Source organism: Coccinella septempunctata, chromosome 7 (genome assembly GCF_907165205.1).
Source record: "Coccinella septempunctata chromosome 7, icCocSept1.1, whole genome shotgun sequence".
Lineage (NCBI taxonomy): Eukaryota > Metazoa > Arthropoda > Insecta > Coleoptera > Coccinellidae > Coccinella > Coccinella septempunctata.
The window spans coordinates 33,243,980-33,267,540 of NC_058195.1; the positions used below are offsets into that span (position 1 = coordinate 33,243,980).

The following is a 23,561-nucleotide window of genomic DNA, read 5'->3' on the forward strand; positions in this document are numbered from 1 at the left end:
TCGGAACGGCGAGAACTGTACGCAATTACATGGGGAATGAAGAGGAACAACATCTGCCCTGACAAGAAGTGCGTGTGGAGCAGGAATCCAACCTACAGAAGGGAGGCGAGGAGCGACCCGGACCCGACCACCACCACGAGCTCAAAAACCTGGAAAGGGCTCCAACAGAGCTTAATACTTTTGATATCTCAGATACATGGGATGAGTGAATTTTCCTCTGGAGAGGAGTGTAAAAGCCTCAACGCTTAAGTCATAATTGTTTATTTCGGATAACCGAAATAAACATGGTTCAGGTTACAGAGATCATAGTATGGTAGGTATATAATATGTGTGTAACAAGGGTCTATACAGCCTACATCGATTTAAAAAGGCGTTCGACTTGGTGAATCGGACAGCGCTATGGAAAATCATGGGACGCCTTAGAGTACCCAAAAAATTCTTAGAAGTGTGTAAAAGCCTCCATACCAACGACACCGCTAGAATACCTACAGCATAATGGCTCTACAACCGACTTAACCAACTCTGGAATAAAGTAAGGCTGCGTGTGAGCGCATTTACTGTTCAATATTTTCGCCAAAGCTGTCTCGGCGATTGCTGACATGAGTATGCCTGCAAGAGGTGTTGGAATAAGATTCAGATTTGATGGAGGCCTGTTTAACCTGAAGCGCCTCAGAGTAAAAACCCGTACGAAGTTTATCAAGAAACTTATATGTATGCAGACGACTGCGCACTTATCCCTAGCAGCCCAGAGGATCTACAGATAATGTTGGACCCTATAAACATATATACGAAGTTTTAGGCCTCAGACTCAATATTGACTAAACCAAAATCAATATCAACCAGGATATACGGCATCAATCCCTAAAATCACTCAATGCCAATCATAACTGGGAACAACCAGCGTTAGACAGATCACAGTGGAGGTCTTTGGTCCACAGTTATAAAGGAGATTCGAGAATAATACAGCGGTGGCCAGATCTGGTTGGTGACTATCCATGCCCAGAGTGTTTATGGATCTGTAGGTCACGGTTGGGTCTCTACAGTTACAGGAGGGAAAACAGTCGCGAGTAGCCTTAAGAAATTATAAGTTTGATCGCACCGATAGTCTGGTTTTGATTCTTTTTGTAGATTTATTCTAGGTAACGAGATTCAGCAATGAATGAATGAATGAATGGAGCCAAAACTTTGCCAGACGACAAACGTGACTTGGCTTCCACTGGCCAAGGTTTCTCTTATTTTCTTCACTCCATACTCGCTCCTTCAGACTCTGGGGTGTAGTGTTGCACCCATGTTCCTCATCACAGGTCATAATTTGAGTGACAAATTGGTCTTCTTATTCCTGAAATCGTAAAATCAAATGACGCCCACACAATTGAAGACGATGCAATTTCTGGTCAGCTGTGAGAAGGCGAGAAACCTACCTTAGCTCCTATGTGGTATGGAGTAAGTGGTCCCATAACTTATCAGTCATCCCGACCCATAGTTGGGCGTAGTCGCGTCGACTTTTATTGTTGACCTCGACGCGTCGACAATACGTCGACCATAAAGCAAGTGTCGACAATGTCGACAATACGTCGACTATAAAGCAAGTGTCGACAATGTCGACAACGTCGACAATGTAAACAATGTCGATCACAGAGTAGCAAGTTTGAGGTTAGCTTTATGAATTTGTTGTTATTTCTTCAAATATTTCCATCCGATTTTCTCTATCCTGTTGAAGACACAAGCCGTTAACTACAGTGGATATTGAACCCATAAACAATGAGTGGCAGAAAGTGTAATAAAAACTTTTACGAACTTAAGTTTGATTTAGTGAAATTGAACGGCAAACACGCTACAAAATGCAGGCTTTGTGGAAGTGTTCTAAAAAATACTGGTGCAGGAAGATTGCAAGGCCACATGTGAGTACCTAGAGTAGAATTCAGACCAAAGAAGGGAAGTAGGTGCATACAAGAAATATTCAAAATGTGAATGTCTTGCGCACTCATTCAGATTACATTCCGTATTATTCAACTTCCGCATCTGCGCGGTTAGTTCAGCGGTATTCAATTCAATTCAAAACGTTTATTTTCCTTTTTTTAGTTACAATTATGCATACAATATACAATACATTTATAGGTAATATTGGGTCGTGTTCATGATTCCTACTTTTTAAGTAGGTATTATCCACGTTTGTGGTACTATATGTCTAGAAGTTATAAATAATTGGTAATTTCATTTTGCTTTGATATTTTACATTTTGTTTAGGCTCACAGGAAAAATAAAAAGAAAAAAACCTGTTTTTGTTAATGGGGGGGGGGGGGTTGGTGGCTATGTACAGTTATTTAATTTATATACAGTATATACATTATTTACAGTTCGTATGCTCACAGGAAAAATAAAAAGAAAAAAACCTGTTTTTGTTAATGGGGCGGGGGGTTGGTGGCTATGTACAGTCATTTAATTTACATACAGTATATACATTATTTACAGTTCGTATTTGTAAATTTGGTAGAACTTTACTTTACGGACAGTGACCGATTTTGACGGTAATTTTTTTTTATATATGCAGTTTTTCATGACAAATCGATTGGTACCAGTCTCAACTTCGGCAAGCTCTTAGTTTAGGAGATATGAATTTTTGAAAATTTGTTTATTTTCCAAATAATTTTGACAACTCGATTGAATATTTCTAGGTTATATATTAAGGAATATAGAATAAAATTCAATTTGTTGTAATGTTTCTATGGTTCATTGCCTACCCTAACCTTATTTCGATTTCCATCGATCCCTCATAATCTATGCTGATTGTTTTGAGACGACGCAGTTGGGAATTTTCGAATTTAAATTTTCAAAACGATGGAGAGAGTTTGGAGTTATTTTAACTTGCCCAGGACGGCTCAGGAAACCGTGACGATAATGAGAGATTGTGGATTATTGCCACAATCTCTTAATTGTCCGATTCATCGGAGAAGAGCCATGACGCTCTACAACGATGGGAGTTGTGGGAAATTCCGGTGCACCAAAAATAGATGCGGAAAATCTTTATCTGGTGCTACCGGATCCTTTTTTGCCGAGTGCAAATTGGAGATGCACGTTGTGTTTGCGTAAGTTTTTACTTTTTTCCTTCTTTCGATATTGGTTGATTGAAATTATATCATTACAGCTTGATGTATTTCTTCACGGAGGATATGCCATATGAGAGGGTGATGCATCACATTGGAGTTCTGAAAAATTCTTCTGACCCCAATGAGAAGATAAGTTCTAGCACCATAGCGGCATGGTATGATTTTGCAATAATAAATTAATTTTATTGTAAATTTTTTAACCTTATTTCAAAAATTAGAAAAAAAGGGCAATCAAGTGATTCAATGGGCGATATCTGTTAGATAAGTATGTACTCATGAATTTGAATGCTATGCAGGTATAAATACTGCAGAGAAATTGCTGTCGATCATTTATCTGCAATGATAGAGGACCTTCCACCTATTGGAGGACCAGGACACATTGTCCAAATAGACGAAAGTCTATTTGGACATAGAAAGTACAATAGGGGCAGAGTTTTGGAGGGCCATTGGGTGCTGGGGATGATAGACTCCAGTACCGACGATGTGAGGATGGTCGTGGTGGAGCAGAGGGATACCGAAACTCTCCAGAATGAGATCACAAAATATGTCTCTCCAGGTACAGAGATCCACACGGATTCTTGGAGAGCATATAATGGCCTGTCGACTTTACCTCATTACAATTATATCCATAAAAGGGTAAACCACAGTGACCCAGAACATAGGTTTGTTGGTAAGTTCACACATCTGCAATTTGAGTACTACTTTTTTGTGTAACTCGAAAATCATGTATATTTTGACAGAGACCTACAGGAATTACACTCTAATCAGAATCGTATATTGATAGTTTAAATATTTCAGCTGTAGATGGTACTCATACACAAAAAATTGAGGCCACCTGGAGACCTGCAAAAGATTATTTCAGAGGAAGGAGCAGGTTTTGTGACGATCACTTCGCTGATCGTCTTTGCGAGTACTTATGGCGGAGGCATTGCCGCAAAATCAACAAAGACCTGTTCCAATCTCTGTTGGAAGCCATCCAGGCTGCGTACCCCATAAACAGGCCTAGCATCAGTGAAAATTGAATCGTCTTTTTGAGACGAGGCTCTAATGATAGCTCATCGAGTTTTGAAGAGTCTGGAGAATAAGCTAACAACCTTCACGTGGTATTCTCCGGGCAACGTTCAATCAATGAACGGCAAATGTTAGCAAAAAAAATGCCTATAGGAGATTCAGTTCAAAGAACTCAACTTTTTTGTAGAAGTTTGAATGAAAATGAAATAACGATAACCTAACCTATGATAGATGATTTAACAGCGTGTTATTGCATATTATATCATATTGAGGAAAATTTTAAATTCATGTGAAAATGTTTTTTTTCTATTTAGAACTAGAGAAATAAGAAAAAGTACATTTTCTATTAATGTTATCCTAATATTCTATGGTTCTAGAGTCAACTTAACGTCAAAACATGAAAATACCCTTCATATTTGACAACTATGTCAAATTTAGTAGGAGGAATTTCAATTTTCAAAAATTCATATCTCCCAAACTAAAAGCTTGCCGGAGTTGAAACTTGTACCAATCGATTTTTCATGAAAAACTGCATATATAAAAAAATTTACGTGAAAATCGGTCACTGTCCGTAAAGTAAAGTTTACATTTTAATATTGGTTTAGCGATCCTAGTCCGCCCGGCCGCCATTGGCTAGGAGCGCTGGACCCCTCCCTCAGTGATCCCTCGCAATCCAGCTGTCGGTCTGATACCTTGTGGTTGGTCTGGTTTCGCTGGGGGAGTGGCCAGCGCGCGCCGTCTGTCATGGCCGTACCGTCGTTCTAGTTCCGTTGCCAATGGTAGGTAGGTACAGTTGTTGTTCTGTAATTTGAAGGATATTATTTGAGAGATATTTTGAGGAAGGGACTGGGGGAGGTGATTGGGCTGGGGGGTGGGGTTTGAGGAAGATGGGAAGGTTCTGATAGGGTAGGGGATGTGGGCTGTTGGGATCGATGTTATTAACTCTTATTTTTGTTATGTTTTTTACGAGATCGCTCGAACGACAATGGAATTCGTAGAAATTATTTGATATCCGATCGAAATGGTCTCTGATTGTTGGGAGATCTGTAATTTCGTGGAGGACAGAAATTCTCGTGTAGCTGTCCCTGTTCGAGATGAGACGAAGCATTTTGTTCTGGAAATTTTGAATGGGCCTGAGGGGAAACGGCCGGAGATGGCAAAATGCTGGGGCGGCGTACGTGACTAGGGGTCTAATTAGGGATGTGTAGAGGAGTTTTTTATTCTTTTGATTTAATTTGTTGTTTTTGTTGAGCAGGGGGTAGAGGTTTTTCTTCGCTGTGTATGCTTTGTTAAGCGATTTTTGGATGTGGCTATGAAAGTTCAGCCTGCTATCCAGTTCGATGCCTAGATATCTAACGGAGTTTTTGGGGGTGATTGTGTGATTGTTGATTTTAAGTGGGGGGTTGATGATTTTGTCGTTGACCCTTCTGCTAAACACGATCTGTTCTGTCTTGCTTTCGTTGAGTTTAATTTTCCATCTTTCAAAATATTTAAGTAGTATTTTGAGATGGGAATCGATTTCATTGTTTGCTTCAGTTGCGCAGCGCGAATGTGCATAGGGTAAGTCAGGGTGATATGGCGAATCGGGTGAAATGGTGAATTACTATATTTATTTTACGAGTGAACAGATGTCTCTGTATGTTTGAGTACCGACAGTTTATAACCATCTTTTTAACGTGCACCTATAACAGACCAGCTCCGTTTCAAAAACGGTAAGTATTTTGTACAAAACTGAATCCGATGCTCAATAATTTTTATTCGATGCATGCGTTTTTAGGTATTGCTTTGTGTAACGTAGACCGCGAAGAATTTCTTGATATATTCTGCCTTCTTAGTTTGTTTATGTACTACATAACCTAGAAAACGTCGCCTCTAATACTACCTACTTCTTGCTTTGCTGTTCACCGTTTCACCCATTGGAAATGGGAGAAATGGTGAATCCGGGTATGGGTGAAGAATTAAAAGCGTTTATTTAGATTGTTTTTGTAATGCATTTGCGCATAGGGCATCTCTCATTGGTCAAACGGTCATAACACTTATCCATACTTCGTCCGTTTCAGACTTCCAGGATTGGAATCGCAACGGAATGCAGATTGCAGACAGATATCATTCGAATCCAATTGTGCCAGCGTAAACGAATAGTATTTCGCATTCTTTGTTTTGTAGGAACTCGCGGTGAAAATGTCAGAAACAGATACTGCATCTGAGAGTGATGCCTGGGGCCCGCCACAAAAAAGAACAAAAAAATCACATTTTTCTCTTCCGGAAAAAGAGATGATTCTGAATATTTATAGAAAAGAAATTGAGGATCATCCTAATATGTCGAAAAGGGACTTGGTGAGCATTGTTTCGAGATCATCAGGTGTAAGTAATTCCTCCATATTCAAAATTATTCGGGAATATAAACAAAACCAGATATTAACTCCACCAAAGAAAAAATCCAATTCTTTAAAAATAATTGATAAGGTTGACGATTTGGACATGAATCTTATAAGACGAATAGTTCACGGTTTTTTTTTTCGTAATGAAATTCCTACAATTTCGAAGGTATTAGAAATTGTCAACAATGACGACAGTTTACCTAATTTCAAGAGAACCACTTTCTATAAATTATTGGAGAAAATGCAATTTGCATTCAAGAAACGTGGTCGTGATAGTCTTCTGATAGATAGGGAGGAAATAATTGTCTGGAGGAGAGATTATCTCAGAAAAATTCGAAAATATAGGGAGCAGGGTCGAACAATTTATTACCTCGACGAGACTTGGATAAACGCAGGACATACAAAAAATATCATATGGGTTGATGAGTCCATTAAGTCCTGTAGACAAGCTCGTCGGGAAGGTCTGTCCACTGGACTCAAAAATCCAAGTGGCAAGGGAAGAAGACTGATCATTTGTCATATAGGAGGGCAAAATGGTTTTGTAGAGAACGGCTTGTGGTTCTTCGAATCCAATAAGTCTGGAGATTATCACGAAGAAATGAATGGGGAATCGTTCGAAAAGTGGTTCTCTACAATTTTGCCTACCCTTGAGGATAACGCTGTTATTGTAATGGATAACGCCAGCTATCATTCAAGAAAAATTGATTCCGTACCGTCTTCTTCAACCCGAAAAGAAGATATAAAAAACTGGCTAAACAGCAGAAATATTTCATTCGACCATAATCTTCTAAAAGCTGAACTACTTGTTTTGGTGAAAGAAAATAAAGAAAAATACAACAAATGTAGAATTGATGAAATGGCAAGAGAAACAGGTAGAACTGTGCTGAGACTCCCACCATATCATTGTGAGCTAAATCCAATCGAGCTCATTTGGGCTCAAATTAAAGGGAAAGTAGCTGCACAGAACTCCTCTTTTAAAATTTCTGAGGTTCGTAAGCTGTTTCTGGAAGCGATACGAACTATTGGTCCTGACGAATGGCAGAAATGCATTAAACATGTCATAGAGGAGATTGAGGAAAAAATGTGGCAACTTAATAATATTATGGAGTCAACCATAGAGAGGGTAGTGATCAATCTCAGTGAAACTGACACCGAAGACGGGGGCGAAACGAATTCCGAATGATTTTTTTGATGATTTTTCGCCCACTTTAGATTATTTACGTTATTTTGTTTATCTTTTTTTTATATTTTGTGATATTTTTTTATTCAGAATACTTTTTTTGTGCATTATTTCAATATTATGGCATTTTTGTTTATTTATTTATTTTTTCTGAACTTTATATTTTGGTCAATATTTTCGATTCTGTGATATTTATGTTGATATTTTTTTTTAGAGTTTTTCAGTTATGTGTAAATACATATTTTATGTTGAGCTGTTGTGTATTTTTTATTTGGAGATGAATACGGAGTACCTACAAACGGTACGATTGTGTGAATTATCCTCAATTCGACTCTGGACGGCAAGTAGCGAAGATCCTCCTACCTCTGCGCGAACTTGTTTACATTGCTCCGTCTTATATTTGAATAGACGCTAGTGTTGGTTGGTCACTGTTCTAAATATCACTATTATTCCAGGCAAAGATGCCTACATTTTATAAAAGAAAAAGAGAATCCAGCCGTGCTGATTGGACCGAGGAGCAACTTAAAGATGCTGCAGAAGCTGTACAAAATGGAATGAAGCTAAATAAAGCTTCAAAGGAGTTTGGCATTCCATGGACAACGGAGGAGAATTGCCAATGGGTGCTTCGAAAAAAAAGTTTTAGGTGGTCCGCCTGTCCTAACACAAGAATGCGAGAAGAAAATAGTCAAACATATCATAAAATTACAGAAATTCGGATTTGCACCGACCAGGTCAGAAGTACGTAGCATGGCATATAAACTGGCTGAGAAATGCAACCAACATCACAAATTCAACCGAGAAAAGCAAATTGCCGGAATGGATTGGCTGCAGTTATTCTTAAAAAGAAATCCAGAACTCTCAATTCGCAAATCAGAGGGAGTTTCACAGGCACGATCAATGGGATTAAACAAGAAAAACGTTTCAGACTACTTTTCATTGTTGCAGAACATCTTGATAGAGCACAACCTCCTTGATAAGCCGGGAAACATATTTAACGTAGATGAGTCCGGACTTCAACTGAATAATAGACCAGGTTATGTGCTAGCAGCCAAAGGATCCAAGAGCGTTCCGGCAATAACATCGGGTGAAAAGGGTGAAACTATATCCGTAATCGCTTGCTGCAATGGAGAGGGCATGTTTTTACCCCCTGCCTGTGTTTTGAAGGGAAAAAATGAAAAAGCTGAGTACAAAGATGGTATGCCGCCGGGTTCCATAATTTTTATGTCACAAAAGTCGGCGTATGTAACAACTGATATCTTCCATCTATGGCTAAGGAACCATTTTGCACCCAGAAAGCCTGATGGGACAGTAGTGCTCATTTTGGATGGACATAGTTCTCACTGCAGCAGTGTGGAGACATTAGAGTTCGCCGAAGACAATAACATAGTTTTGCTGTGTCTACCCAGCCACACGACGCATTACTTACAACCACTAGATAGAGCATTTTTTAAAGCTCTAAAATCCTATTATTACAATGCTTGCAATTCCTACATTAAAATGAATGCAAATAGAAAAATCTCGAGACTAGTTTTCGGAGGACTGCTTTCGAAAGCATGGGTACAAGCAGCTACGACAGAGAACGCACTATCGGGGTTCAGGAGTACAGGAGTTTTCCCGTTTTGTCCTGATGCCATCCCCGAATACGCCTTTTTAACATCAGATTCGAATCAACAACAAGAATACAACGGGTCACGTGAAAATAGATCTAATTCACCTCAACCAGGTTGTTCGCATTGGCAGGAAAGCCGGAAATCATCAGATAAGACAATCACCAATCAAGGACTTGAACACAGACAAGCTTCACCACAATTGGGCTGTCCTCAAAAGGGGAAAAATCCACTGGAAAACATGTGTTCCTCATCAGAAGCAACGGATCTGACTTCAACAGTGGCACCAGAACAATCTGATATAACCCCTGGAAAACTCTTGGATAATATTTTGCCGATACTTCATATCCAAAATAAAGTTGCATCTGCAAGGAAAAATTCCAGAGCTTTAGCTGAGGTTTTGAATTCTCCAGAAAACATCGTTAAACTTCGAAACAGAAAGCGACAAAACAAAACAATTCCGTCAGTAAAAATTGGAGCAAATGCTATAAGGAAGCCCAGAGAAAATGCCTTAGCCAAAAAATTTAACAAAGGGAATATCAAAGACAAGCAAAATAAGAAACGAAAAGTATACACTACTGACATCGAATCCGACTCATCTCTGGATGTCGACTTGCAGGACAAGGATGACGACGTGGACGATGAAGAGAGTTGTTGTGTAGGGTGCGGTGAACTGTACAGTTGCACTAAAAAGGCCGTCGATTGGATCAAATGTGTTAGCTGCCAACATTGGCTGCACGAAGATTGCTCAACATATGAATCCATGTGTGATTTGTGTGGTAAAAAGCAAAATAAGTGAGTTCACCATTTCACCCAATGTGTATTCGCCAATTCACCCGTATGCTTGGGAGAAATGGTGAATTTGATTGAAAAATAAATAAATTTTTTCCAGAGTTTTGTTGAGCCTTAAAGAGTATATGGCACTGTTAAGTTGTTGCTTCTATGTTTTTTCAATGAAGAGGGTTTTTATTTTATTTTAATAAACAAATTTTTGTCTTCTACACTGCTCCTTTTTTTTTCTTCACCATATCACCCTGACTTACCCTATATGTATGTTGTCTTCAGGATGGTAACTGATTAAAAAGTATATTACTGTTTAAATTGACGAGGAAAGCATTGAAAAAGCCTCTCACTCAGGATGACATCCATACTTTTTTCTAGTTTAGGCTTGTTTTTTGGTTTCGGAGAGAGGTCACTATTCTCTAAGTAGCAATTTGATTTCAGAAATATTTGCAAGCAACATCGTAATATAATGAGCAATGATGAAACAGTACTAACTCAAGAAGTGGGTTTCACACCATCAGTACCAGAATGTTCAGAGGCTAAGGTTGAATAATGTTATACTTCATGATAATCAGGGTGGAAAGTCGAAGAATACTGAATACCAAGGTGAAGACATCAATGACTACTTTGTTCTACAAGACGGTCATCTCGTTCCATTTCGTGCACACAGTATGAATAAGCAACATGAAAGCTTTTCTGCGTCAGCAAATATTTCAAATGGTTTGGAAAATAAGAATGAAACAAGATCAAGCACTATTCTGAATTCTCAAAAAAGGAGCTTGTTTTCGACTTTAATGTCTAATAAAAAAACCTAATCTAGACAATCCTCAAACAGAATCTTTAAATTCATCCGTAAATCATGCCAGGAATCTAGAGCTTTTGGAAGTTAAAGACAGAACCTCTACTCCATCGGAGAAAAATCATAGTCTATTGTTTGAAAAATCTCGAAAAATTACGGATTACGTTGATATTTTAAAAGGGAAGGAAGAAGACAAAATTGATTTAGCACTGTCTAAATTTATATTTGGATGCAACCTACCATTCAGAGCAGTGGAATCACCCCTATTCAGAAATTTTATCAAAACAATACGTCCTGCGTATGTGGATAAAATACCTGGACGTAAAAAACTAAGCACAACACTAAGAAAAATGCTATCGAGAATGTATTGATGGTGCCCGCAGAAGGGTAAACTCAGATGCGGTTATTTTGTGCGATGGTTGGAAGAATTCATCAAGTAACACCAAGACTATGGTTACTATGTCGCACTCAACAGATGGTGAAAGCGGTTTTATTGATGCGTGGGATTAAACGACTGAATCAGAAACTGCAGAAAAACTTGCAGAGATTATTATGGAATCTACAACAATTGTAAAAGAAAAATACAACTTTGACGTGTACGCTGTAGTTTCTGATAATGCTAGTGCAATGGTTGAAATGGGTTCTCTAATAAAACATCGTATGTGGCACAGTACATGCAATAGTCACACAGGTAATCTTTCAGCAAAGGACATCCTAGACAAAAAGTTGTTCTTGTACTCAAGGAATTCAAACAATCTGATTTTGAAAAGATGATTGTATCCAAAGGAGGGCGTAGAATTAAGCTTCCTGTCGAGACGCGTTGGTGCTCTTATCGTGATTCATTTAAAAGTCTCATAGAGAACCTGCCTTATACAGGGTGATTCCGGAGGAGACCGTCAGATTTTAGGTGAAGTATAAACTAGTCATTATAGTTTCGGAACAATGTTGGGTTTATGGTTCGGGGCCTTCATTGAGAGCCTACAGGGTGATTTGTCCGATTGGACCTATTTTTCTTTTATTCATAACTTTGGTATGGCTTGATCAATCATGATGAAATTTTCAGTGTGGAACAATATGATTATCTTCTTTCAATAATTTCAACACTTGTTCAAAAATACAGGGTGGGAATTATGATAAGTTCAGATTAAGTATGCAGGTTGAAAAAACACCCTGTACATTCCGTTTTCAGAAATTTTCTACTTGCTTCAGATTCTACCATAAGTTTACATTACTGGAGCGTTTTTATTTTTCTTGGCACACGTTCATTTTTCCTAGAAAAATTTCTCAAAGATGAACAATATCGTTTTTTCGCTCCAAGGCATTGAAAATATTCTGAACTAGATGGTAAAGCTGTATCGTCCAATAATACAAAGATCTTCCTGAGTCCTAAAATAAATTTTCCAAATTCGAAATTCATTTTGGATCGCTCATATTCAGATGTATAAAATCATTTAATTCAAAAAATTTCTTTATTCGTACGTGAACCAAAAAATTCTACATACTACTACTGCAAATACAGAATAAACATTCGAAACATATGAAAGGCAAAATTATGGATTAACATAAAATTGAGTCATTATTCAGGTGATTTTCGGCACATGAAGCGAATATTCCTAAAATGAAACCAAAATGGAATACCATAGACGATTTCCCAACCGACGTCAACCAAATAAATGTACTTTCGGACGAGTATTCCATTATTCTAAAGAACATGGGCAATATATCCTAGTAAGGCAGAGCACATTGATAGGCCTACTCAAAATGAAATTTCGATTCAAATTGTTGAACGGGTGGAGGAGGAACCGTAAATTAGTACTCGTCAAATTAGTACCGAATTAGGAATTTCGCAGAGCAAAGTGAGCAAGACTTTGAAGAAAGAACAATTCCACCCATACCACTACCAAAAGGTGCAAGAACTGTTGCCACAAGATCTGCCCCAACGATTACAATTTTGTCGCTGGGTTATTAGTCACCAACGAACTATTTTTCGTATTCTATTCAGCGACGAGGCTATGTTCACTAAGAATGGAATTTTTAATATCCACAATCCTCACGAATGGGCAAGAGACAACCCGCATTTGAAGAAGAATCATAATACACAACACAGATTTTCTGCCAATATTTGGCTTGGAACAATAGACGGAAATTTAGTTGGCCCTCACATTTTTGCGGAAAGATTAAATGGTGAAATTTACCTAGATTTTTTTGGAAAATATTTTACCAAATTTATTGGAAAATGTATTATACATACCCGCTCTATGTACTTTCAGTATGACGGAGCACCACCTCACTTTGCATTGAATGTGAGAAATCACCTGGATGTAAATTATCAGAACAGATGGATTGGTCGTGAAGGCCTATTGCTTGGCCACAAAGATCGCCTGATTTGAACCCTTTAGACTATTTTGTGTGGGGATATCTGAAAACAAGAGTTTATAAGGTTGAAATTAGAAGTAGAGAACACCTACTTGAAAGGATTTTCGAGGAATGTAATATCTTGAAGCAAAATCAATCCCTCATTAGAAGGTCAATTGGAAATTTAATAAAAAGGTCTCGAATATGTATTCAAAAAAGGGGAAATCATTTCGAACATTCTAAGTTAATTTTGTGTTAATCCTTAGTTTTGCCGTTCATGATATGTTTCGAATGTTTATTCTGTATAATGTGATGGGCTTTTTCTCTCACCCTGGACGCTCCTTACCTTTGCTCGGGCGCCAGTGGGGCAATCAGTGGGGCAATCAGTGGAACCCCACGTCTCTCACAGAATCTCCAAAAATTAGAGAGCCCGGGTAGACTTGAATGATCAGTGGAGAAGGGTAGCAGTGAAAACTAGGGTGGTAGCGTCTTCTTGGTCTCTGCTTTCTGACGGTTTTTAATCGTTCAAAAAGAGTACCTACCTCTTCTGACGAAAATCTAGTTCTAACTGATTTAGGGAACTGTCTCTCACTGGCAAAAATAACTGGCAACAAAATAAATGTTTAGTCCTTTATTCCTACTGGATTAAATTATATACATAAATGTACAAGTCTCAACAAATATTGATGTCAACCGGCGTCCTGGTCGGTGTGGGGGCGGCTGATGAAACACGGTCTCTCCAGGAGAATACGGTTGAAATAGACGGTAAATACGGTTAAATTTTGTACGGTCACTCCAGAGGAGTACGGTGGAAATAGACGGTAGTTACGGTCTGTTGAGATCCTGGCAAGTCACTCCTTATGTCGGCGGAAATCGGTACAGTGGCTGGTCTCAGTCGAATGGCAGTGCACCCTGTCTCTCTCTCTTTGTCTCTCTCTCTCTCTGTGGTCCTCAAAATAGCTGCCAGTCAGACAGCAGGTCGGAAGAAACTGTCAACCTGTAACTTGATCGGTCGGAAGTCGGCAATATATTAACAAAATAAGCACCAAAAATACGGGGACCCCACGGCGGTCGCACGGACACAGATGGCCGGCACTCTACACAGTCTACGATCACTAGATCAAGTTTAAACGGTTAGTAAGTATTCTCAGCCAGTCCAACAGACTAAAGAAAGCGGAAAATAGCCCTCAGGTATGCACTACGTAAGGAATAATAATGCTACAAGTGACTTGCCTTAAACTTTCAAACTTCTCAACGTAATCTCCAACTCACGGCAATAACACCTTACGCACTTCCCTCGGCAGCTCGATTTCCACTCATTCGCTCTTGACCCTCAGCCGCTTCAGCGCCCTGCGCCGAAGAAGTAGGTACCCCGGAAAACTGTCCCCACCATGGGTAACTCAGTCCCCCATTGGATAAACTCAAATTGTTCGGTAAATCAACGGGCTCGGAAAGAAACAGAAACAACTGAAGAGAAGGAAAAACTGAACAAGTTGAAAGACCGCTCTCGACTCAGAAAATGTACGGTTGAACGGAAATAATTATAAAATATGCGAATTCTGAAAACAGAAGTCATATACGGTCTCCGCCACAAATATAGGACTGGTCGGTGGAAAACAATGTCAAAATATCAATCGGTAAAGACCCCCTATGATGATACAACGGTTTTCTTCAAAAATATTTCGGTTGATAGGTCGTAGTATACAAGTATAGGTGAAGAAATTTCGTTTTCGTGGCGGGGCAAAATCTGCCTCGTCACAATAAGTTGTAGATTTTTCGGTTTAAGTAGGTAAAGATATTTTCTGGATTAAATGATTTTATACATCAGAATATGAGTGATTAAATATGAATTTTGAATTTGAAAGAACTACTTTAGGACTCAGGAAGAGCTTTGTATCATTGGACGACACCGGTTTACATTCCAGTTCAGAATATTCTCAATGCCTTGGAGCGAAATAACGATATTGTTCATCCTTGAAAAAATTTTCTAGGAAAACTGGATGTGTGCCAAAAAAATTAAAAACGCTCCAGTAATGTAAACTTATGGTAGAATCTGAAGCAAGTAGAAAATTTATGAAAACGGAATGTACAGGGTGTTTGAAATTCGAATTGTGGTTCTCATAAACACAAGTGCGGACGATTCTGCGTGAATAAACTTAATTCGCCATATGTGAACTTCTTCGAACATTAAAAAAGAACAGTATGATTTTATCCGCTTCAGGCTACACATATATCAGTGAAATAAATTGACTCTTACGCTATTTTGTGCCATTAGTCGCCAGTTTTGCTTTTAACAGTTTTCTGCCCACGTCGGCATCGGTTACTTTGAAACCATAAAACAATTATAAACAGCCACGAATCGTTTGTGAATATTCGATCGCCTAGTGCGTGTAACAAAGATCAGGAAGGAAGATCATCATCGAGGATCGACCACGAGAATCCGTTAAAAGGGCCCTTTTCGCAAGAAACGGAACAACCTCAAGACAACTTCAGAACTTCCCCAGCAGAAGAAGAGTGCGGTCAGGATTCCTCTGTAAGACCTTTCTACTTTTTCTTTTCCGGTGATTTAGTGCTTTTTAAACTAGAACGGTTCGCCAAATTATATACAGTCCATTCCATCAAAACCACCAAGACTATCGAATTCAAACACAGGGTGTTTTTTCAACCTCCAAACTTAATCTGAACTTATCATAATTCCCACCCTGTATTTTTGAGAAAGTTTTAGAATTATTGAAAGAAGACAATCATATTGTTCTACACTGAAAATTTCATCAAGATTGATAAAGCCACACCAAAGTTATGAATAAAAGAAAAATCGGTCGAATCGGACAAATCACCCTGTAGACTTTCAATGAAGGCCCCCAACCATAAACCAAACATTGTTTCGAAACTGCCTTAACTAGTGTATACATCACCTAAAATCTGACGGTATCCTCCGGAATCACCCTGTATAAAACAAATTCCAGCAGCTACAAGGAAAAAAAGATAAGCCTAAAGTAATCGAATTGATATTCAATGACGACTTTATATTATCATTTCTAAAGAAGAGGAACTCTTGCTAGCAAAAGAAGTGCTCAAGTAGAAGAACATAATTGAATGCAAGACAACGAATAAAACTTCGAACGTTGAGGAAGTGAGAATTAAATATCCTATATAAAATCGAATTCGAGCAATGATTTTTCCTTCGGGAAGAAGCATGGAAGAAAGTCGAAGATGGCTTCAATACTAAAAATTTCCACTTTAGAAGTTTACAGCAGTTGAAGGCCAAATTTGACAATTTGAAGACAACGGCCCGAAAAGAGGTGGCTCAGCAAAAAAATTATTTATATGGGACTGGTGGAAACCCTTCCGTTAAAGTTTTAGACCCTAAAACGGAAATTATATTAGAAATAATGAATTTCAAAACTGTTGTGGGCTTCCCAACCCTAACAGACAGTGACGCAGCAATATGCGAGCCGATATGGGTAAAGCATCCCTTAATAATGACATTACTTATTTGTAATGCCATTACTTGCTTTGTTCGCATAATTTTAGATCATCATAACATTCAAAATCTTATACAAATGTTTTTATTTTCATTACTTGTATAGGTACATATGTTATGGACAAGATTGAATTTGACCACAAATTCTTCATCAGTGAGTCCAACTCAACCGTTTGAGGTCATTTTTGGTCAATATGGAAGAATCCGTTGGGCATTAGAGTGGCACTCAGTTCAAAATTTTAATTTCTATATAATTTACATTTCAGATACCAATTTCAGAAAAGGACGAGAATCAATTGCTGGATTCAAAATACATAGTAATTTGTACATAACTTCAATCATTTCTTCCTTATATATTCACATGTTATTTCAGAACCAGACAGAGGAAATCAAAATTCTAAGCGTATGCATTAAGCAAGCTTCCTCACATGTATGGATAACATGGACCTGAAAATATATATCACCACGTCTATGAGGAATAATGAGTTGTAAGTATGTAATATTGAAGCAGCAAATATGCATGATATTTTCGGGATGAACGAATAGCAGAAAACACAAGTAGTGCCACCTATAAATCCCCTTCTCCCGATATAGTGGTAAGCTCAATACTCTTGATTTTATGCATACCTAAAAAATTTTTTTCCATAAGTTGAATGAGCCAGAAGAAAGAAAATGGACTTCATATACACCAAAAAATTTAAGAGAGAAAACCTGTTCAAAATTAAAGAAAGGTAAGAGTAACCAAAACAGGAATGAGGAGAGTGCTGGGGAGAAATATTATGAGAAAAAGTTGGAACTTCTCATCGAGGCAGAGGAGAGGACAAAGAAGAACATCGGCGCAAGTTGTTTAAACAGTTCACTCTAGCTTTGTAGGAAAATAACATACTTCAACACATATATCTATTGCTGTCAACGTCAATATTTTATTTCTTCTGAAAACACCTCTGCAAGTCTCACTGTACCTATTTCATTCTAAACATAACTATGATTGCACACTCTTGTGTTTGAAATATTCTGTTCAAAGATGTACAATTTTCCCAGTAAACAATGCCATACGATAGGGTTGACTGAAAGTTGGAATTGTATAGGAGCTTCAGTGTATCTTGATGGTTGTGGTATTTCATTACATTGAGGGTATATATTATGGTGTTGAGTTTACTGTTCAAGTTTTCTATTTGGACGTTCCACTTCATATTTGAGTCCAGCCAGATTCCTATAATAGAAATTTCACTTTTTCTGTAGTCTTTGCGGTAGCGTTATTCAGGGATATGTGTTCAGGTATAGTATATCTACTTCTGTCAGTGTGGAATATGGCAAACTCTGTTTTGTTGATATTAATTTTGAGTTTTTTTGAGATGCACCATTTCTCCACTTCTTTCATAATGGATTCACAATTATGTGTCACGCTTTGAAGGCTTCTTGCGATTGTAATAGCACTTATATCATCAGCATAAATAGTAGTGTTAAAATTGATGTCGTGGTTATTTGTTTTTATCTCATCTGGTAGATCGTTGTTATAGGCAATAATAATAATAATAATAATCTTGCAACGCAAGTGAGCCAGAACACCAGGACGATAGGGAAGAGCTCCACCGACAAGTTGACTCTGACATGAGGAGATACTTTGCCGAACTGTATGTTGTTATGGGTGATGCTTGCTCGTCTCTTTACAATGTTGAATCGGGAGTACCCCAGGGGTCTCATTTGGGACCACTTCTCTTCAGCTTGTATATCAATGATGTCTGCCGGTATCTTGTTTATGTGAATTTTGAGCTTTACGCTGATGACATTAAAATGTACCTAGCTGTGAAAAGCTTGGAGGACGTTCAGAGGTTTCAGGATGATCTTAACAGATTTTGCGAGTTCTGTTCTTCGCTTTACCTGTCCCTGAATGTTAGTAAGTGTAAACATATAACTTTCACCAAGAACTTCAACATTGTGAGTGCACCTCTGTGCCTGTCTGGTTTGATTGTGGAGGAGGTGACAGTTGTTAAAGACCTGGGAATATTTCTGGATTCGAAGTTGTCATTTGAACATCATATTGATAATGTTGTTTCTAGAGGCTTCAGAATGCTCGGTTTTGTTCTGAGAATTACACGGAATTTCAAGAATGAAGAAACCATGAAGGTTCTGTACTTTTCTCTAGTCCGCAGTATAGTCGAGTATGCAACCCCAATATGGAACCCTTTTTATCACAAATATATCAACAGAATTGAAAGAATTCAGAAGAAGTTCACAAAAATTCTATATTACAGATTCGGTAACAGGCAGGTTGCTTGTCCATATGAGACGAGATTGAAAATGTACAAAATTATTACCCTAGAGCAAAGAAGAGTTATTCTCGATCAAATGTTTTTATTTCGATTTTCCCATTGTTCGTGAAATTTATTTCAATACTCGTGTTTTTACTGGTCGCCATAGAGATCTTTTTTATATCCCGAGAGCTCGCACATCATTGTATTACAACTCCACTTTTCTGAGAATTACACGATTTTATAACTGGCATATCTCTTTCATTGACATATTCAACTATTCACAAGCTGTTTTTAGGAGGAGACTGTGTGCTTATACGTGTAGAAATTATTAGAAAAAGAAGAAATTTTTTAAACTTTTCCTCCCTTTTTATTATTATTCTTGTAATATAAGTTCACGATTATTATTGTAGGTGTTTGTTTTCTTGTATTTTGGTGAATCCTTGTTATTGGGTTTTCCTGTTAGGATTCCTGTTTATGTTATAAATAAATAAATAAATAAATAAATAAACTGAAAGGAACAGATCCTCTTCATCGAGTAGCACTCCCACGGCTCAATACATCCAAGAAACTGTCACTTATAATCGACATCTTGAATAAGGACGTTTTACCTGAATACCTACAGAACTGAAGTTCATTGGAATATCTGCATCTAGTTTTTCACTGTGCAGCGCTAACGACAGCGAAAACCATAGGGGCGAAAATTCGCCGAACGAACAATGATGGTCCAAACTTACACAAATTACACGCGCCAGCATGGCAGAAACGTCTTCAACACAAAACAGAAAGGCTAAGAAGAGACATTGGACGACTGACGGTGTACTTGAACGGGAATCGAGGAAGAAAGGTTGTGAAAGCTGCCAAAGAGATCATGGATAGAAACAGGACACACAAAGAACGAGAGACGGAGAATGCTACAGCTCACCATTGCCTCGACACTCTGAAGCAAAAATTAAGTCTGTATGCAGAACGCCTGAGGAGATATAAGAGCAATTATAGCCGGAAAAGAGACAATAATTCATTCGAACAGTCGGAAGAATCTTTCTACCGGTCACTCACATCGTCGGATGGAGAGATTGGAAAGTTACGAAGGAAGCCATTGAACAATTCTGGACCGAACAATTATCAACGAAACCTCACTTCAATGGAGATACCGGATGGATTGAAGATGAAAAATCTGAAGCTATAAAATATGAGCCGATGCAGCATGACATGATCACAATTGAAGAAGTAAAATCAGCTATCAGAGGACTGCACAACTGGAAAGCACCTGGGCCTGATGGATTACAGAACTTCTGGATCAAGAAACTTTGGATCATGCATGACAAATTGACCTCCGCAATAAATGATGTCATTGAAAATCCTGAAAGAATGCCAGTACTCCTTACACATGGCACAACATACTTGTTACCTTAAGACCAAAGGAATACAGAAGACCCATCCAAGTACCGACCAATCACATGCCTTCCAACGATGTACAAATTAATCACATCGTGCATTTCAAACCGAATTCACAACCATTGCGAAAGGAATAACATCATCGCCATGCAACAGAAAGGATGCACCAAAGACAGCCGAGGGTGCAAAGAACAACTAATAATAGATTCAGTTATCTGCAATCAAGCGTTCTCCAAGCGAAGGAATCTTTACGCTGCGTACATAGACTACAAAAAAGCATTCGATTCTATACCTCACGAATGGCTCTTGACGATCTTGAAGATTTACAAGGTGGATCCCAATATTGTTAAGTTCCTGAAAAACGCCATGTCAACCTGGCGTACTAGTCTTCAAATGAAAGCAGCAGATTGCTCCATTACAACAGAACCTATTCCAATAAGACGCGGAATTTTCCAAGGAGACTCGCTGAGCCCTCTGTGGTTCTGCATGGCCCTGAATCCCTTGTCTCATAGATTGAATTCTACGGACTACGGATTTTCCATCAAGAGCGGCAGTAGAACTATGATGAAACTGAATCATCTCCTTTACATGGACGACTTGAAACTCTTCGCATCTACCAAAAAACAGATGCAACTGATGCTGAAAATGGTGGAAGGATTCTCGGAAGACATCAAAATGAAGATTGGACTAGAAAAATGTCGAATGCTTAACATAACGAGAGGGAAAATAGAAGATGGTACGTTCAAACTCAAGGAAGGTGCAGAAATTGAAGCATTAAAGGAAGGAGACACATACAAGTATCTAGGCATAAAACAGGCAAGAAAAATCAATCAGACCCAGATGAAGAAAGAATTAACGGAGGAGTTCACCCGAAGATTGAGGAGGATAATGAGAACCGGTCTTAACAGCAAGAATCTGATGAAAGCGATTAACACCTACGCTTGCTCGGCGCTGAGCTATTCATTTGGTATTATCTCTTGGACGACCACCGATTTAGCAGCTTTACAGAGAAAAATAAGGACGATGCTGACTAAACACAATAAACATCACCCCAAAAGCTCAATAGAACGGACAGAGCTGCCACGACATCTTGGGGGTAGAGGAATTGTTGATTTGTCCAACCGTATGTCCCAGGAAATTGAAGGACTACGAAAATATTTCCTGAGCAAGGCTGCTTCGTCAGAACTCCATCGAGTAGTTTGTGTTGCTGATAGTTCTACACCATTAAAGCTACAACAGGATCACTTGGAAACCGTCGTACACTCTGCAGAAAGTAAAATGCAGAAACTGATTGGCAAACCTTTGCATGGGAGGCACCAGAACGAGATCAACCATGATTACGTCGACATATCTGCGTCGAACTACTGGTTGACTTCCGGAAGGTTGTTTCCTGAGACAGAGGGCTTCATGCTCGCCATCCAGGATCAGGTGATTCCAACAAGAAATTACATGAAGTACATCGCCAAGGATGCCTCAGTGGCGGACGATAGCTGTCGTTATGGCTGTGAGACACATGAAACTATCCAGCACATCACCGGGGGATGTCAGAAGTTCGCAGGCAGGGAGTACAAAAATAGACATGATGCTGTTGCCAAGATTCTTCACCAAGAATTGGCACTTAAACACCAACTTCTAACTTCGAAAAAGGTTCCTTATTATAATTACCATCCGGATGCTGTGCTGGAAAACGAACATCACAAGCTCTACTGGGATCGCACTGTTCTCACAGACCGAAAAATAACCCACAATAGACCAGACCTCATATTGCTCAATAAGGATGAGGACAGAGCACTATTCATCGACGTGGCAATTCCAAATAATAACAATCTTCTAGATAGGCATACTGAAAAAATTTCAAAATACAGAGATCTCGAGGAACAGACCAGAAGACAGTGGAAGCTGAAAGATATCAAGACCATCCCTATCGTCATTTCATCTACAGGCCTGATACCGAAGCAACTACTAGAGAACTTGAGGAAACTTCAGTTGGACGAAAATATTTATAAAGTCATGCAGAAGGCGGTACTGCTCGGAACGGCGAGAACTGTACGCAAGTACATGGGGAATGCAGAGGAACACCGTCTGCTCCGACAGGAAGTGCGGGTGGAGCAGGAATCCAACCTACAGCAGGGAGGCGAGGAGCGACCCGGACCCGACCACCACCACGAGCCCGACAACCTGGAAAGGGCTCCAACAGAGCTTAATCCTTTTGATATCTGAGATAAGTGAATTTTCCTCTGGAGAGGAGTGTGAAAGCCGCAAGGCTAAAGTCAAGTTTATTGATCCATTCAGACTTCAAAGAGTATAGGACAAGTCAGTATACATAATTGATCATGAAGAAAAAGGAAACTAGTTCATATCGGATGTCACTCCTCCACATGAATTTAATTGTACTATCATTCAAGTATTCTGATACAGAATAATAACTTGTGCTTAGCAGTAGATCTTTTATGTTTTTCTTGAAATTCTTTAAATTCTGTACTTTCATAGTAGTTGGCAAATGATTGAAAAATCTTACACTTTGATAGGATGGTGAACGTTCAAATCTAGATGTTCTATGATTTGGTATCATTAAAGTATGATAATTTCTTGTGGAGTAGTGATGGTTGCTAGACAGTCTTGCAATATCACTCTCATTTTCCTTTACATAAAGTAAACACCTATATATATAGATACAAGCTAGTGTCATGATACCATTCGCAATGAAAAAAGGTTTACAAGAACATTGTGGATGTAAATTGAACATTAGCCTGATTATTCTCTTCTGGCAAACAAAAACTCTATTTAGTTCAGATGAACTACCCCACACTAATATATTATAGGACATATGAGGATAGCATATACTGTAGTAAACATCTATGAGAGATTTCAAAGGAAACAATCTTTTTATTTTAGATATTGCAAAATAAGACCTATTCAATTTTTTACACACATAGTCAATATGTTGATTCCAGCGCAAACCTTCATCTATGTATATTCCTAGAAATTTTGTGAATTCCTTAGGCATTATAGAAACATTATGATGGGATATTATCAAGTGATCATTATTTATTTTGTTCAATGAGAAATATACTAAATCAGTCTTGTCCACATTCATCAACGCATTCAATCGACACCAGTCAGTAAACATCCGAATAATCGACAAAACCAACAACCTGAGTTCCTCAGAGCTCCGTGCTGTGACAAGTAATGAGGTATCGTCTG

General features: G+C 38.6%; 3 protein-coding genes across 3 annotated transcripts; all 3 read left to right on the forward strand.

The window, feature by feature from the left end:
• Positions 1 to 2,838: 2,838 nt before the first annotated feature.
• On the forward strand, positions 2,839 to 3,287 carry LOC123316542. The gene is made up of 2 exons (XM_044902670.1): positions 2,839 to 3,086; positions 3,146 to 3,287. Exons 1-2 carry the CDS (start codon positions 2,839 to 2,841, stop codon positions 3,285 to 3,287), a joined length of 390 nt encoding a protein of 129 aa, XP_044758605.1.
• A 3,453-nt stretch (positions 3,288 to 6,740) lies between these two features.
• Positions 6,741 to 7,682, forward strand: LOC123317852. The gene has a single exon (XM_044904464.1). The coding sequence runs from the start codon at positions 6,741 to 6,743 to the stop codon at positions 7,680 to 7,682; it is 942 nt and encodes a 313-aa protein (XP_044760399.1).
• Positions 7,683 to 8,426: 744 nt separating this feature from the next.
• LOC123317853 lies at positions 8,427 to 10,085 on the forward strand. The gene has a single exon (XM_044904465.1). It carries the CDS (start codon positions 8,427 to 8,429, stop codon positions 10,083 to 10,085), a length of 1,659 nt encoding a protein of 552 aa, XP_044760400.1.
• Positions 10,086 to 23,561: the final 13,476 nt, after the last annotated feature.

Coding starts and splice junctions, on each gene's coding strand:
- LOC123317852 (XM_044904464.1), top strand. CDS start 6,741: ATGCAATTTGCATTCAAGAAACGTGGTCGTGATAGTCTTCTGATAGAT.
- LOC123317853 (XM_044904465.1), top strand. CDS start 8,427: ATGGCATATAAACTGGCTGAGAAATGCAACCAACATCACAAATTCAAC.
- LOC123316542 (XM_044902670.1), top strand. CDS start 2,839: ATGGAGAGAGTTTGGAGTTATTTTAACTTGCCCAGGACGGCTCAGGAA. Junction 3,087..3,145: donor GAGATGCACGTTGTGTTTGC/GTAAGTTTTTAC, acceptor ATATCATTACAG/CTTGATGTATTTCTTCACGG.